This window comes from Acomys russatus, chromosome 4 (genome assembly GCF_903995435.1).
Source record: "Acomys russatus chromosome 4, mAcoRus1.1, whole genome shotgun sequence".
In the NCBI taxonomy this organism is placed as follows: domain Eukaryota; kingdom Metazoa; phylum Chordata; class Mammalia; order Rodentia; family Muridae; genus Acomys; species Acomys russatus.
Genome location: NC_067140.1, coordinates 2,473,407 through 2,490,545, shown reverse-complemented (window position 1 = coordinate 2,490,545; position 17,139 = coordinate 2,473,407). Strand labels below are relative to the sequence as shown.

At 48.6% G+C, this 17,139-nt stretch overlaps 2 protein-coding genes and 1 pseudogene across 2 annotated transcripts in view; 1 reads left to right on the top strand and 2 right to left on the bottom strand.

Annotated features, from left to right (window-relative positions):
- Positions 1-10,994, bottom strand: part of LOC127188331 (heterogeneous nuclear ribonucleoprotein H-like) — a 28,782-nt pseudogene extending 17,788 nt beyond the window's left edge.
- The window catches only part of Snph (syntaphilin), a 714,025-nt gene that overhangs the window by 223,625 nt on the left and 473,261 nt on the right, over positions 1-17,139 (bottom strand). The window lies entirely within an intron of this gene.
- On the top strand, positions 13,829-14,335 carry LOC127188330 (peptidyl-prolyl cis-trans isomerase A-like). Its single transcript, XM_051144816.1, has one exon. The coding sequence runs from the start codon at positions 13,829-13,831 to the stop codon at positions 14,333-14,335; it is 507 nt and encodes a 168-aa protein (XP_051000773.1).

The following is a 17,139-nucleotide window of genomic DNA, read 5'->3' as shown; positions in this document are numbered from 1 at the left end:
TACCAGAGCCAGAGAGAAGAGGGCCTCAGCCTCTTTGCCTGTCTTGTTCTAGAATACAAGGAGTACCTCTGTCCTCCCTCCCTCCTCTCCTGTATAAATAACTCACTGAGAACAACATCAGGTCTCAGACAACCTAAGGGAGGGAAAGGTGGTTTCCTCTTGGACATGAACTCCACATCCTAAAGTAATGGATAGCTGTGGGATTGTTTTTAAATGACCACATGGTTAGAATGTGGACAGGAAGAGAAGAAGTGGAGTAGGGAAAGGGATAGGAGGAGAAGCAAAAAGGTCCCTTCTGAAAACAGGGACTGAATTTAGCATAGAGGGATTGCCTCAACCCTTAGTGACTCAAACTCATGTGGCTCTGTCTGGCTTCCTCAAATGTCTCCCTCAAATGCCAGGTGCTCTGCAGTGGTCCACTCAAGCTGATGTCAGCAGAGGTAGCAGAAATAATCACATCACAAGTCCCTTATCCTCCAGGAAGTCAGCCTGGGTTCACCGAGAGCCATGAGAAGAGCACCTGGCTCCCCTGAGCTGAAGGAAGCAAAGACCCAAAGGTGGAAGTCATTTCCCAGCATCCCCTGCAGTGAGTTTGCTGTTATCACATTGCTCAAAGTTTGCATGATTGGAGTATAAGACTGAGGCCTGAGTAGAAGCCAAGAATCTCATGGTCTTTGTTTTGTGACTTTTCTAGGGCAACTTGAAATGCAGGAGATTGTGTGCACGACACAGCAGAAGACAGGGGTTTCTTGGCACTCTGTCCAGAGCTGGAGGATGGGCACGGGAGCAGCAGCCTCATTAAACTTTCAGACATGTTTTTCTGGGAGGAGATCACACTGAAAGGCATATCATTGAACAGTTTTTAGGGTGAACAGAGACCGGAGTCAAGTGTTCAAAGAAAACAACTATTTTTAAATGGCCATTGTGATAGAGAGGGAAAGGCTGAGAGTTTGAGAGGGACCATTGCTACCATTGAGTCAACAAAGCCGGAAGCAGCACCTGTACTTATAACAGCAAAGATGCCGAAGATGAAGCTAACAAAAATCAACAGCAGGGAAAACAATAGTCATCCATTACATGAAAAAGACAGGAAGGGAAGTGGTTCTAACAGGCTAAAAATCCCTGTCTAATTACAGTAGGAAGCCAAAGCCTGCATGTGGCATCTGAAATGAGGAATCTCCAGATGTACACTGGGGTGAAGGGAGGAGCACAGGCTGTCTTATGTGACTCTAAAAAGGGGAAATGTTGGGGTAATAAAGAGCACACTACCCCAAAGAGAGACAGATCAGACCTGTGGTCCAATGGAACAGTGTGGGAACCTGAGTAACTTCAGCACCTGCTTTTCATCAAATGCTGTGTGGAAAATTGGATTTCCCACATGTAGAAGGATGAGACTAGATCCATATATCTCACTTTGTACAAAAAAAAAAAAAAATCAAACTGTGCCAAAAGCCTCAGTGTAAGCCGTGAGTCTCTGTAGCTGCTAGGGAACACCTTATAGGTAGGGTAAAGACTTTTGAAAAAGGACTCAGGAAATAACAGCGAGAATTGATTGGGCTTTGTGTGAAATTAAAAAAAAAAAAAACTTCTGTACAGCAAAGGAAACAGCACAATGAAGAGACAAGGTACAGTATGTCAGAAACTCACTGTAACTATGCATCTGATGAGGGCAAGCAATAACTGGAACATATCAAGAACTCAGGAAGTTGAAAGCCAAAAAACCCAACCATCAAATCCATTAATGGGGAGTTAACCAAATGGAAGGTTCTCAAAGGAAGAACCACATGTGGCCAATAAACGTGGGAAATGTCCAATATTCTTAGCCATCAGGGAGATGGGAACTAAAGCTACATCGAGATTCCATCTCATCTCAGTCAGGTATCTGCCATTAATTAAACAAATGAAGGCCCATGAGATGTCTCTGTAGGCAAAGGCATTTCTCTCTCTCTCTCTCTCTCTCTCTCTCTCTCTCTCTCTCTCTCTCTCTCACACACACACACACACACACACACACACACACACACACACACAGACTACTAATAAATAAAATAAAGTAAAAACTAAACAAAAGGCTAGAATACAGCTCAGCCAGTCAAGTCCTTGCCTAGTATTCATAAAGCCCTGGTTTGCTCCATGGCATCTTCTAAAACCAGGTGTGATGGGTCACTCCTGTAATCTCAGCACTCAAGAGGTGGAGGAAGAAGAATCTGAAGATCAATGGCATTGTCAGCAACTTAGAGAGTTCAAAATCAGACTGTCAAAAAAAACAAACAACTAAACAGGAACGTAGTTGCGGCTGATAACTGGGTATTGTGTGCATAGAGTGAACAGGCCTTAAGATGTACATCTCAAGGAATTTCTTTTTGCAAATGAACTTGTCATCCAGATGAAGAAACACAACTTTCTGGACACCTTGCCTTGCCTCTTCCATGCCTTCCAGCTGTTCCCCCTCTGCCTTCCCTGCCATTGTAGATCGGAGACTATGGATAAAAACAACCCTGAGCAGTCTTCCCAGTCATAGCTGTGAGTCTGTGCTTCGTGTCAGATATGATAACCAAGGTGGTTGAAATACTCCCTTCATGGAGAAATCTGGATAGACATTATAGACTATGACTGTAGACAATGGTGGAAACGGTGGGGTTTCCATAGCTCTCCAAAGCCCTCCGTGGCCTGTCCTTTAGAGCATCATTATACCTTGGGAAAGAGAGAATGCTGTATGATAGGTGAGCGATTGTGATGGCTGCCATGGAGATAGGTGTCTGTGGTAGCATGGCCGTTGCCTCAGCTTGCCCAAGAGATGGACTTCAAGAGCTCTAAGTGGTGCCGTTTCAAGTAGAGCCATGGCACCAGCCACCTGCCCTGAGTAGCTTTCACCCCGCCTGAAGTCAAGGGTAGGCTAGATCTCCATCTTCTGGATATCCTTTTTTTCCCAGCCTGATCCACATCCTGCCGCTGTGGCGATAGCTCTGCTCCAGCTAGCCAGTCCAAATGTTTCTGAGAGCCTCCCACGCAAAGGCTCTGTGCGGAGTGCTGAGAGTTGGGGAGGGGCAGGAACAAACTCAGTTCCTGTCTGCAAAGACTCCAGGAGCACCATGGATCTTAGTGATGGAAGAGGCCCCATTCCAGACAAAGTGTGGCCTGTTGGGGAATCTGAGGAAGGCTTGGAGCCCTAGGATGGGAGGGGGCTGCAGGGAGAAGAGGACACTGTGCCCTCTGGTCTTTCCATACCACTGGACAGCTTGTTTGTGAGAATTTTATTCTTCTCCTGGTAGGATTACTGTTCCCCTTTATAGATTTCCTATATGGCCTCCATCCCTGTGCAGGGCTCCCTGTTACTCACTCCTTGTGCTTTCTGGTGTGTGCTCACATGATAACCCTGATGGTTATCAAGCTCTTGGAGAAAGAACTGAGTCCGGAAAAGAGGGACCAGTGTCCAATATCACTTGGCTGCCAAGTTTCCCTAAAACCATCTCCTTTTCCCATGCTGCCCTTCTCCTGCCAGGGCAAGGATGCCCCAGAGGATAGGAGACAGGACAGGTCTCTTGAAGCTGGATCCCCTAGTACTGTGGGGTCCCCCCAGAGTCTTAGAAGCGAAGAGGGCCAGTGTTCACAGGGACCTTCCCTGTAAACCTTGACTGGCAGTGTTAAACCTTCTTATCTGAACTCATGAAGCCCTACTTAGATTCCTAGAGATGTAGGAACAGACTCAAGGGTCCAGGAAAGGATGCTCAGAGCCTCCTGGGGCTCCTGGAGTGACCTGGAGCTTTGCCAGGCAGCATCAACAAAATAGACAAGGAAACTAGCCAGCTTACAATGACAAAGAGCCTCCTCTGGCCCCCAGATGTGGACAGTCCTGGTCAGTGGTCAGTTGGCTCACGGCTCTGGCCTTTGTTGAAGCAGCTCGTGATAGGGAGGAGCTTTGTGACCGAGTGGCCTTTCTAAAAGTCCCTAGTGCCTTTCAACTGTACCGTGAAACCATCGCACAAGGCTCTGACAAGCAATCAATAAATACTCGAAGGCATTTCCTTGAAAGTCGCTTTGCTAATTACAAAAGGAAAAGAAGCAACTTGGCGGAGAGGAAAGTGAGCGTTGTTTAGCCAGGTTTTCAAAGTTATCTCCACAGAGGGACAAAGGGACCCCAAAGTTCTTGGTGTGACTTGGCCTCCTCTCTAAGCTACCCCTGCCCCACATGCATGTCTTGCTTGAGTCTAATCTCTCTCTCTCCTTTTTTTTTTTGTATATGTGTATGTGGAGTGTGGTGTGCACATGTACACTCATGCACATCCATGCACGCTCAGAAGCCATGTGGAGACATCAGCTGTTCTTCCTTTTCACTCTCTGATTCCTTTAAGTCAGAGTCTCTCACTGAATCTAGACCGAGGCCAGCGGCTGGCAAGCTCCAGCCAACCTTCCGCTTTGCCCACTGCTCGCACTGTTACAGGTGCATGTGTGACATATCTAGTCTTCTCTGGGGACTCGAACTCGGGTCTCCATGCTTGTGCAGTGGCAGCACCGCACAAACCCCAGATTCAGGGACACGCATGCAATAAACCAAAACAGAAAGTCTCCTACATTTTCCCAAGAATTGCCAGTGTCATATAAGGCCAGAGAAAAGCCGTGAGCTGTTCTAGATGTGAGGAGGCCAAAGAAACATGGCAACTGGAAGGGGACATGTGGCCCTGCATGGCACCCTGTAGCAGAAAAATAAATCCCCCAAATGGCATGACCTGAGGAGTGAACAGCACCAGGATGCAGGTGCAGATGAGAACAAAGCCCTGGGGATCTGGGTGTAGGGAGCAAACATCACCTTACAGTTGAAAGATGGGGCCACTTGGACCTATCTGCCTGGTGGCAGCAAATGTCCCCTCTGCCCTGTGATCTCAGCTCTCAAAATCAGTCCCGCACACTCTCACGCTATCTACGAAAATGATTTCTGTGTGAAGACAAGTCAAGGCAGGAGGCAACCTAACTGCCCGTTGAAGGGGGACCGATCAATCCAGTTGATCCAGGGGTGAGCATCTGAGCTATGGACTCCAGGGAGCTGTTGAAAAGAAAGGCTAACTCTCTGAATGCAGCAAGAGTGGTCTCCAAGATGTGTCCCCTGAATAGAGTTCAGCACACCCCAATTTTGCTGTCATCTGGTAAAGAAAAGGGGAGCAGGCCGCATGCCCCACATTCACAGACGGCTAAGCCACTGCTGAGAAGAAAGGAGCTGATGGCTGTCACTGTTGGTGATTGCGGTGGTGGTGGTGGCACACTCCTGTGAAGTCCACTTTTGACAATATGTATATGTTTGAAGTAAAGGAAAAAGGGTGGAGAAGGAGACAATGATGACCAAATGAGGACTGACCCCCCCTCCCCCGCCTGCATTGAGCAGGCCTCTGCCTGTACCTTTTGTTTTGTGTGTGTGTGTGTGGGGGGGGGTGTCTCACTCTACAGACCAAGATGGTTTGGGACTCACTATGTATCCTGGATGGACTCGAACTCCTGGTAATCCTCCAGGACTAGACTTTCAGGCATGCACACTACACCTAGCTTCTTTCTTTACATTTTAAACAGTGTCCCTTGATGTCCAGAGCTCCCATCTCGCCATGCTTCTCCATACCACGCCAGCCACACCTCTTGTGGGTGGGCTTCCTGCAGCCTCATGAGTCACGTGACTTTAGCATGTTCATTTTTGCCTTGCCTATCCTTTGGGGATTTCCTGTGGAACTCTAAAGCACAGGTTAAAGGTTCAGGATCTAAAGAGAGACAGATCTGAACTTAAAGCTTGTGGTCTCCAGGGAGCTCACAGCATAGGACAAGCTGCTGCCGCCTGCAACTGCGAAGCGAGTGGGGCCGGCGAGATGGCTCAGCAGGTAAAAGCTATTGCTGCCAAGCCTGAGAGGACTGGGGTTAACCCCCAGGATCCACAAGGTTCACAGGGAGAACTGACCCCTCTGACCTCCACACACGCCTGTGGCATGCGCACTGATCACATTAATAAATGAATATAAATAAAGAAATGTAATGAAGAATTTTGTCTTAATGTGAGGCGAGGTGACTGGTTCCCAACAACAGGACAGTTAGCATGAAAAAAATGAGCACCGTCAGCTAAGCCACAGACCAAAGCACCCTCCAGAAACAGCACCTGCTCTGAGGGTCAGGAAAGAGCAGCCTCAGACCTGAGCAGCAACCCCTCCCAAGAGAGAGTTAGTTAGTTGTGACCCCAGCCAGTGTTACACACAGAGCCAGTATTGGTCGATCTTAAAGAATAAATTACAATTATCCATAAGCGAAATTTGAGTGATAAATTTCATCTGAGTATTTGAAATGCACAAAAATAGATTACTGTATAAATTTATTGATGCAAAGTTGCCCACCCCTTTGTAGAAGGCAAAATGCGGCTCAAAAGAAGGAAGATTCACACTGACCTCTGTTTTGCTTACGCCTCAAGTTTAAAGATGGGTGAAATTAGTCTAAGACGGCAGAGCCTAAAGATAGCCACCCCCTAAAGCAGTGGTTCTCAACCTTCATAACGATGTGACCCTTTTATACAAATCTGCATATTCTGATGACCCCCAACCCCAATTATTTTGTTGCTACCTTCATAACTGTAATTTTTGCTACTGTTATGAACACGTAATGTAAGTATCTGATATGTAGGATATCTGGTATGCAAACTCCGTGAAAGATTCATTCAACCCCCCAAAGGATCGCAGCCCACAGATTGAGAGGCACTACTATAGAAGACGAGGGGTAGGGTGGGAACCCGGATGTGACCAATAGTTTGTTTTTCTTCAGCTAAGTGCTCCTTATTGGGATGTTGACAGGCTGGAGGGCTCTTCAGCTTGCTTACTTGCCTGTGCATATTTTAAACATATATTGTTCTTAAATCAAGTTTGTGTGTGTTTACATGTATTCATGTGTGTGTGCATGTGTGTGTGTGTGTGTGTACATGCGTGTGCGTGTGCTCGTGCGTGTGTGTAAGCCAGAGGTTGACCTTGGGTGTCTTTCTCTCCTGCTTCAGCAGCTTTGTTCAATGAGGCATAAACATGGCACCAGCAACAGCCTCCTGAAGAGAGAGACTCTCCCCAACATCCCCACATGGAACCCCCCCCCACTTCTAGGCAAGAGTGATGGAAACCAAAGCAGGGCTCCTTAGAAACAAGAAAGAGGCCAGTGCAATTGGCAAGCACCCTGAGTGACAGAAGCTCGCAAACCCAGAAAGCAGAGGACTCCCAGGAGGACAGGGAAGCTGTGATTGTCCCAGAGGCAGCTCAGCAAGGTGGCTCTCAGCCTCTAAAAGAACTGCTCCTCTCCACACTCTCCGTGGTGACCCCCCCCCCCACACACACACATTAGCCCTGGCTCCCTGCCCAGTTTTTTCTAGCTCTTCTCCTGGCCATCACCCCACCAGATGCCAGCATTTCTCCCATGGGGATCCTTTCTCTGAGAGTCCAACCCAGGATGCCCCACTCTTCTGGACTCCCCCACTCCATCCAAAGATGTTTAGTAGGAGTGCTTGGCTCTACTGGGAGACACAGAGCCCTGGGGGAGAGGTGCAGAAGGTACATCGGATTAGACCTGAGTCGCCTCTGCTGACATGGCTGGGGCCTTCTGAGGGGTGAACATTCATGGTGGAGAAAGTAAAAACCCTCCTGCTCATTTTGAAAGAGAGCAGTTGAGGGGGGGGAAGGTTGTTATTTATTAAACACCTGCTGTGGAGGCCAGGTTGAACTCAAAGGTCTTCCTCACTCACTCTCTCTACATTGGTTTTTGAGGCAAGGATCCCTCCCAGAATCTAGAGCTTACAGATTCGGCCTGCCCTGCTGGACAGCATGCCCTAGGAATCTTGTCTCTGGTTCCCCCAAGTTGGCTTTATAGATGTCTGCCGCATGCCTGGCTTTTGACACGGGTGCTAGGAAACCAGACTCGGGTCCTCAGGCTTGCACAGCAAGCACTGTGCTGACTGAGCCCTCTTCCCAGCCCCACTGGCAGACTTTACATCCTCGATCCATTAGCATTCCCCCCTCCAGTTCTTCCTAGGTGAATTTTAACTTTCAGACAAGAAAATGGTTCAGAGAGGGCAAGTAGCTCACTCAAGACCACACAGCCAGGACCTCAAACAACTGGGAGTTGAATGATCCAACCGTCCTGTGCTCTTTCCACCCATTTCTTAATAAACACCCTCATTATTAAGTGGTGACTCACACTGCAGCAATGGCTCCTAATTAAGTTTGGAAATCGGAAAAGCATTTGGGCAGTGCTCGGAGGAGGCCGGCCGGCATGGCAGAATTACTTCCATACCGAGCTTTCTTCCCAGGCAGGAGCAACTGGGTTCCTCTTTTTGCATTCCTTGCTGTTCCCAATGAGCAGATGACCAGCTTCCGCCTTCCCCTTCCTCCCCAGGCTGCCTCAGATCCTTCGTATAACAGAGGCAGAGAAACCACTAGAACTATCAACTGAGAACTCCATCAATTTAATCAGCCTCCAATTCCCCAAGCCATGACTACTGGGGCAGCTACCAAGCCATAGTGGACTCAGAGAAGCCCTAGGCTCCAGCTCCCAAAGGCAGTGTCAACTACAGAAAAAGTGCTTCGTTTTTCAAGCAAAGGTCAGAAAACACAGCTCTTCCCAATCTTCAGGTTAAACCATCAAGCAGAGGGAGCCATGGTTGGTGTCGCTCTCCTGCCAAGAAGAACTGAGAAGCCCGACTTTATGTTCTCTAAGACTGGCCTGGAGGCCACATCTGCTATCAGCCGTGGGATGGTGGCAGGGCTGGGTGGATGGCATCTCCTCCCAAACCAGCTGTGAGGGGCTCTCCCAGGGCCTCTCTTCCATGGTCCACCAGCAAATAAGGTTTCAAAAGACCTGATGGGGGACTGTGCTAGCTTTCCATTGCTGTAACAACACACCTGAGGCTATATGCTTCGAGAGAAGGAAGGTTGGCTCTGGTTCCTGGCTTTCTATGTACTAGCCTTTTACTAGTTGGCTCACCTCTTTCAGGCCTCCAGAAGGGCACAAAATGGCAGTGGCCAGGAGCACAAGGCAAAGGAAACTGCTTACCTGGTCTTGAGGAAAAGGAAAAGGACCCGAGACAACACCCCAAAGACCTAAGGGCTTGACATAAAGGCTCCCTCACCTACCAGTAGTGCACTATGATGGACCTGGATTTTCACACAAGGGCATCTTAGGGATATTCAATATCCAAACTTGAGGAAGGATATAAGAGCTGGAAGAATTTGGCATGTGACCTCGAACAAGCTACACAACCTCTCAGTTTTCTCCTCTATAAACGGAGCTGATGGAGACGGTGTAGAAGGCTGAAGGCTGTGACGCTCCCCTCCCTAAGAGACAGACAGCTCCTGCATAAGCTGTTGCAGACCTCAGCCTTCCGGCCTCTGTTCTGACCGCGGGTGCCACCGAAGAGGAAAGAGACTGGGGAGCACCCATGTCAGCGTGGCTATGGCCCTTTCTCTGGCAGATAAGAATTCATTCCAGCATGGCGAAGGCCCGAATTCATGTGGACTGAAGCCAGTTCTTGTCAGCCCGTGTTTCTCCTTCCATCTCATCTCTCTTCCCTCACAGCAGCCCTTCTAACTCAGTCCCGCCTCAGGGCCTTTGCACGGCTGTTCCCTCTTCCTTTCTCCCACATTGTCTGGGGCTTCACTCCCTCACTTCCTCACCTTCTTTAGGCATTTGCTCAAAGGTCACCTTGTCAGAAAGCGCTTCATAAACCACCAGTCTGTCTTAGTTACTCCTGGTTTACTTCTCTTTGCTGCACTCTTATGCCTTAGGTACAGTGTGTAATTATTAGTTGTCTGCCTTCTACAACCAAGGAGCTCGGGGGAGGGGGGAAGGGCTTTGTCTCACTCAAAGTCAGACCTGAGCTCCTGCAGTAGAGACCAGCAGACACGGAGTCTTGAGCAGTTGTCTACAAGACAGGAAGGTGAGTGATCCCAAATCAGATGGGTGTCTGTAGATGGGGGTGAGATGGGATCTGTTTCAAGAACCCCCCTCCCTAGGGAGATACACAGAATGTCCACGCCCTCCTTTAAGGTCCCAGTGACAGACCAAAGTATGATTCCACCAAAGTTGACATTGGCGACCCAATGAATTTATTGAGTTTATAGGACATGAGTAAGGGTTTGGCCACTGGAGCAAGGGTGACCCCAAAGCAGACCCACTGGAAAGTTTTCGCCCAACATGGATGACAGTTCCCCCACAGCCATTCCCTTCAATTAACTTTCTCCAGCCCATATATATATTTAAAAAACCCCAAAGCCTTAAGGGCATGTGCATTTAGGGCAGAATGGGCTATAAATGACTAGCAGGTGTGGTTAGATTCCCTGGTGAGGGTCCCTACCCAGTCTATCCTTCTCTGTGTGAACATTAGTAGTCAACACACACAATCCTGATGATCCCTTGAGTCAGGCACTGCTGATCACATGAAGATGGTGGCTGTTTTGCTTGGAGGACCAGGCTCTACAACTGCGTTCCTACACCAGAGGATGGGTGATGCCAGGTGGGTGTGGGTGATCAAGATGGAGGGGTAGACGATCACAGGTTAGTGGGGAGGGGGGACATATTGGTGAGGAGAATGGAAAGTGCTGGGTTTGAAGTCCCCTGGTCCCCTGGCCTTTGTTCCAGTCTTCCCACTCATGACCTTGGCTGAGCTACTTGTGTTCTCTGACTCACCCTCTGCACATCTGCTCAACACACACCAAATCCTACTTCATAGGGCTTTTCCGACGCACAAGCGATAACACAGGCCTTTCTTTTGCTTGCTCACTGGTTGGTCCCTGGGGCATCTCCTCCCACCATTCTGTGATCCTTGCCACCTTGGCTCCCGTTGGAGCATCGCGGGTCCCATCAGCTATCATGGTGCAGCAGCCTGTGAGGAACAACTGTAACATCAGGAAGTTGACGATATGATGCTCTTGAGCCTCCTCCAGCTTCCTGGAGATAAGGAAGCCGATGCCAAAGGGAGACTGCAGGCCAGCTGTCAACATGTCAGAGGCTTGTGTTAGATATCAAAGCACTGGGGACCAGGAGATGAAATCACTGCTGCCGACGCCACCATGGCAACAGCGGTGTGGCTTTCCCGTGAAGTGTGCTTGTCATCCTCCCAGTGGCTGCTCAGGCCTTCCTCTAGCTCCAGGACCAGGTTTTATGTTTTCATCTATCTCAGAAGAGCAAAGGAAAGCCACAGAGCACAGGACACGCCACCAAGGACCACCACAGGGCGTATGCCTTGCATTCTGTCTCCGACCAAATGGCTGGAGAGACCCAGGCAGCAGAACTGGGAGAGTCTGGGTAGATTACACAGCTAGATGGAAGAAGATGGCAGTCCAGTGATTCCTTTGACAATGGTCTGAGGAAGGCGGAAGCCACAGGAGGAACAGAGGAGAGCAGGACCACCTCCCAGCCAGGGGTGGGGGGGTCTAACTAGGACCCAGATGAGCCCAGGGCTGGATACCTCTATGGAGAGCACTGCTTTAGGAATAGGAGAACCTGAGGCTTTGTCCTAGATCTGTCCCTGACATAGGTAAAAGGCGTTTTTTTTCTCAGACCTATGGCTTCTTCTGCTGAGAAACATGTGTAATAATGTATCTGTCACTTAAGGCTATTCTTTTTTTTTTTTAATTTTTTTTATTAATTTATTCTTGTTACATCTCAATGTTTATCCCATCCCTTGTATCCTCCCATTCCTCCCCCCCCCCATTTTCCCATTATTCCCCTCCCCTATGACTGTTCCTGAGGGGGATTACCTCCCCCTGTATATTCTCATAGGGTATCAAGTCTCTTCTTGGCTACCTGCTGTCCTTCCTCTGAGTGCCACCAGGTCTCCCCCTCCAGGGGACATGGTCAAATGTGACACTTAAGGCTATTCTGACAAGCAAACTTACGTATGTTTGCAATGCATGTCTATCCTGGGAAGTCAGCTGTCATGCTGGGAAGATACGCAAATGACCCCAGGAAGAGGCCTGTGCAGAGAGCCGCTGAGGTCCACTACATTATGTTCCCAGCTCTCAAGGCCACACCCAGAAGGAATACTAACATAGCCAACTACCAGATAAACAGGAAGGAAAGCCCAGTGCCATCCATGCCACAGACAGGAGTAGGCTCAGTCCCAAAGAACACTCCCAGAATGAGTGTGGTCTGTAGAATTTTCTGGAGATGAACTTGACCTGAGTCTGAAAAAGTAGGTGCAACTCAGACAAGCAATAATGAAAAGGAATCTCTCTCTCTAGGCCAGAGACGACCTCAGGAACCAAATATGGAAGGGGAGACCCAGTGCAAGGTCTTGGAATATGTGGCAAGGAGCTTGGACATCATCCTAGTGACAAGACTTCTCAGACTGAGTTAAAGAGACTTTATGTTTGGGCTCTGGGGACACAGGCTGTGACTCTGAGATAAACCGAGACACAAAAGGTTCTTCCAATACAGAATCAAGCACCGAAGTGGGTGACAGAGCCCAGCCACCAAAGGGTGCCTGAAGGCTGCAAAGGGCACACTCCCAAGTAAGCCCAGCCAAGTTGGGTACGGGAGCTATGTCATCTATCTCCCGTACCTCATGGCTGGGGGCTTCTTGCACTCTAATTCCTCGGGCCAAAGCTAAGGCCTTGGCAAGCTTGCAGCAGAGTCTCAAGTGTTTACAGAAGGCTGCTTAGACTTGGAAAGTATTGAGGGGCTCAAAATACAACAGTTACAGTATGTGCCATCGGAGACGGACTGGAGCCAACAGCGTGGCCCAGGAGGAAAGGCCTGGTCCACACTCTCGGTCCCTCTGGGAATCAGAGCCAGGTAGGAAAAGCCAAGTCTGGCTTCAGATTTCCTGGGCCCAAGACATCCCAGAACCTCAATGGAGCGATGCAGCCTTGTGCATGAAACATAGTGACATGTCTGCAGTAGTGTCGCTATTTGAATTCTCAACTACAGGTGGACCAGTTCTGAGCAAATCGTATTCAGTGAATGAGGGGATGAAAGAATGAATGGAACACTGTAAGCCCTGCCCAATTCGGTACTACTTCTATAGACTTCTCCTGGTAGACCTCCCCTGGATGCCCATGACTCTCTCACAGCCCTGGATTCTAAAACTCAACTGACTTTACAAAAATTCTCTCATTCCTAGTCTACCTCTCTACCCGCCTGTTTCTGGACACCATCCTCAATCTCAGCCAGTCCCAGCTACAGTGAGTGTTGGGTAACGAGTGAGCAAACCCACCAACGAACAGCTCACATCAATGACTAAGGGACAGGAGACCTTGGGGCCAGTGTCCATGCTACAGTCCATAAGATCTACCTGTTTTGTCTTTGCATCCTGAATAGTGTGTGTTCACGTGAACTACTTTGTGAGCCTGTAACAAGCTAACACCCCTTGGACACCTGTTGTGATTATTAACCTTGATTGTCAACTTGACGGATATAAAATCATCTTGGAAACAACCTTTGGGCACATCTGTGGAGGAATTTCTAGGTTAATTGTCGGCGGCGGGGGGCGGGGGGGAGAAGCCTATCTAAATGTGAGTGGCACCATACCATGGGCTGGGTCCCCCATTGGATAAAAAGAAAGCAACCTGGATGCCACAGTTTGCTCTGCTGACCGCAGATGAAATGTGGCCAGCTGTCTCAGGCTCCTGTGACCTTGACTTCTCTGTCGAGGACTGTACTTTCAAACTGTGAGGTTAAAAAAAAAAAAATCCTTTCTGGCATTTTGCCACAGCAACAGGAAAAGTGACTAGCACACCTGTCATTCACCAGGAGCCACACATGTTAGCAAATCTAATCTTCAAAACCCAATATCGGCAGATGCCACTGTCCCCTGTCATCTCTCGCTGCAGCCATGGTCAACCCCACCACGTTCTTCGACATGATACTCAATGGCGGGCCCATGGGCCACATCTTCTTCACGCTGTTTGCAGACAAAGTTCTGAAGACAGCAGAAAACTTACATGCTCTGAGCACCGGTGAGAAAGGATTTGGATATAAGGGTTCCTCCTTTCACAGAATTGTTCCAGGATTCGGGTGCCAGGGTGGTGACTTCACACGCCATAACGGCACTGGTAGCAGATCCATCCGTGGGGAGAAATTTGAGGATGAGAGCTTCTTCCTGAAGCATACAGGTCATGGCACCTTGTCCATGGCAAGTGCTGGACCAAACATAAATGGTTCCCAGTTTTTTAAAATCTACACTGACAAGACTGAGAGGCTGGATGGCACGCATGTGGTCTCTGGGAAGGTGGAAGAAGCCATGAGCATCGCGGAAGCCATGGAGTACTTCGGGTCCAGCAATGGCAAGACCAGCAGGAAAAGCACCATTTCCAGCTATGGACAACTCTTATTCTTTTGACTTGGCAGGCATCTTACCCACCAGACCATTCCTTCTGTAACTCAGAAGAGCCCCGCCCCATCTGCTCCCAGTACCCTGCAATCTCTGCTTTCACTGAAGTTCTTTGGGTTCCGTGTATTGTCCTCATTCCCCTCCAAGTTTAGCTGGATTGCAGAGTTAAGTTTATGATTATTAGGAAAAAAACCAATCTCTATCTCCATTTTATTTTATTTTATTTCTGGTATGAAAGGAGATTTATTGTGGGAAGGAAAGAGGAGAGGAGTTAGGGTACCAATGACAGACAGACAGTTAGACAGAGAGAGAGAGAGAGAGAGAGAGAGAGAGAGAGAGAGAGAGAGAGAGAGAGAGAGAGAGAGAGAGTTTAAAGATAAGAAAATGGAGGTTCCAAGTAAGTGGCTCAGCACTTTGCCCAAATCACACAAATGATAAGTGGCAGCCCGTGACTTGACTCTGGCTTCTGGGCTCATTAAACTCTCCTGTCATCTCACTGAGAGTGCTCACAAAAAACAACAAAGGAAGAAGTTGTCATCTCACAGCCAGCTTGTCCTTGGGCAGGTGTTGGGGACTCCCTATTTCAGGACACCCAGCTTGTTCTCATCCACTCCTTCCAGAGTCAGGACACTGGAGCGTCCCTGTGGTTTGCCTCTTCACCTTTGAGGGCTCAGCCTTCCACCCTTGTCTCCTTCTGTCCTTCTTCGGCGTAAGGACTGGCAGCCCTGGTCAGCCCCCACATTCCTATCCCTGTCCCCCACCCACCACAGACCTACTGTCCCCTCCTGATGGAAAACGTTTCAATCCTCCTCTCCTCTCCTCAGCCAATTACCAAAGGATCAACTTGACTGTGAACATATTTTGGAAATATTTTCACTGTTGTTTTTCCAGTTTGCCCTTTGTTTGAAAGAGTGTCACAACTTCCAACAGAGAGAAAAGAAAAATGCTACCCCAGGCTGACCAAGGCTGGACACAAAACCAGAAATGACTTATTCAATAATCAAAATGGAAAACTACCCAGACAATAGTGCGTGTCATCACTCTGGCATCGGATGACTTGGACCTTTGGGGCTTTTCTCCCTGGGGTATGCCTAGGAATTGCAAACACAGGAGGTAAGAGAGGGTCTGACTCCTGTGATGGCTTATGAACCTTGTCACGACACCTGGACCTGTCCATCTTCTGGTTCACTGTTTCCTGGACAGATGAGTAACCTGGGAGCGAACAGGTGGCAGTAAGGGTGGACATCTAAGTCAGCGGTCCCCCATGTGCTTAGACAGTAGCCAGAGCTAGGGCTCAGCATGGAGCCAAGATCCTGAGTCAATGTGGGGGTCAATATTAGATTCAGTCTGTCTCAAGGATTAGGGATCAGCTTATCACGAGCATCAAAATCCGGTCTGGGGCTGGAGTCACAGGCTGGGACAAAACAGTGTTCAAGGCTCTGAGTTCTATTAAAATTGAGGTGGTTTTTTTTTTTTTTTTTTTTTTTTTTTTTAACCTTGGCTTCAGTCTATAATAAATAACGTGGCCAGAGTTCTTCCTTGGATCAGGTTCACTGCACCGTGTAATGGCTAATATTTGCTTTTCAACTTGACATAGCTGGGGAAGACAGAACCTCATCTAGATCGTTCTAGGATTGGTCCAAGTTTCAGTGTGTGACAAGGATCAGGATCCATCCTGGATCCCCAGTCTAACCAAAACGGAGCCTGGCTCTTGCTCTTCCAAGAGCCTGAGTCAATTTGCCTGCCAGATGCTAGTTTTCGTAACTCCTGCCCTGAAGCTCGCCAGAGTTCAGCATCAGGCCGTGTGAGGCAGCACATACCTGCAAGCTTTGTGAACTGCAGAGGTTTGTGTAAGTGCCCCGGAGAAAAGTTAGGACACCACTCCACTTTACTTAGTCCCCTGTAACTTCTGCTCCCTCTTCCACCTGGGAAACCAGCACTAGCTAAAGCTCCACGGCACAGCCTCGTGCTGCCCTGCTGCCCTCTATGAACGACACATATATTTAGCTAATGCCATTTTCTCCTTCTAGGTTCTGGGGGATGAAAGTCAGGCCATCAGGCCAGCAGATTCCCATGGAAAAGGCTTTACCCACAGAGCCATTTGCCTGCCTGCTATTGCAATCTTGTGGACTTATGTTAGCCCTGTTTTCTATGGAGAAACTGAGGCAGGGATCAATTAAGCAATACTTCAATTGGGAAGTCAGCTTCAATGAGGGAGGTTGGCTCACGAGTCTATGCCTATTGTGGGAACTGAGAAAGAAGGTAGGGGCTGTGTCTAGGAGATTCTTCATGGAGCAGAGTGGTAGACACTGGTCAGTATAGAGCCCTAGAGGTGACCATGGCTCCCAGCAGTCTGTCTTTGCCTAACAGGCCATGCCCCAGTGGATTCTACACTCATATAGGACACAGAGGGTTAAGAGAGTCCCAGAGTGATACTGAGCCATCTCATCAAACTCCTTTGTTTATGGAAAAAAGTCTCAATCAAGATGCTCATAACCTGTATTTTGTGGGTAATCTTTCAATGTATTTCACTAGTATTAAAATAACAACATGCCAGTCGGTGGTGGATGGAGGCTGGGGTTCCTCAGCAGTTAGCACAGGAGGGGCAGGCTGGCTTGAAACTGTGTGCCTGAATACCCCATAAGGAAGGCCTGTTTGCTTCCCCCACCCCCAAAAGCCAGACACACAAGAAATGAAGGTGGAGGTTTCGGGGCTTTGATTGAAAAGGGGACTGACGTGAAGTCCTGAGGAGAGGCTGAGAGGTTCAACATCTCTGCTTACCTCATGCAGTTAGAACGTTCTCTGGGTTCAAA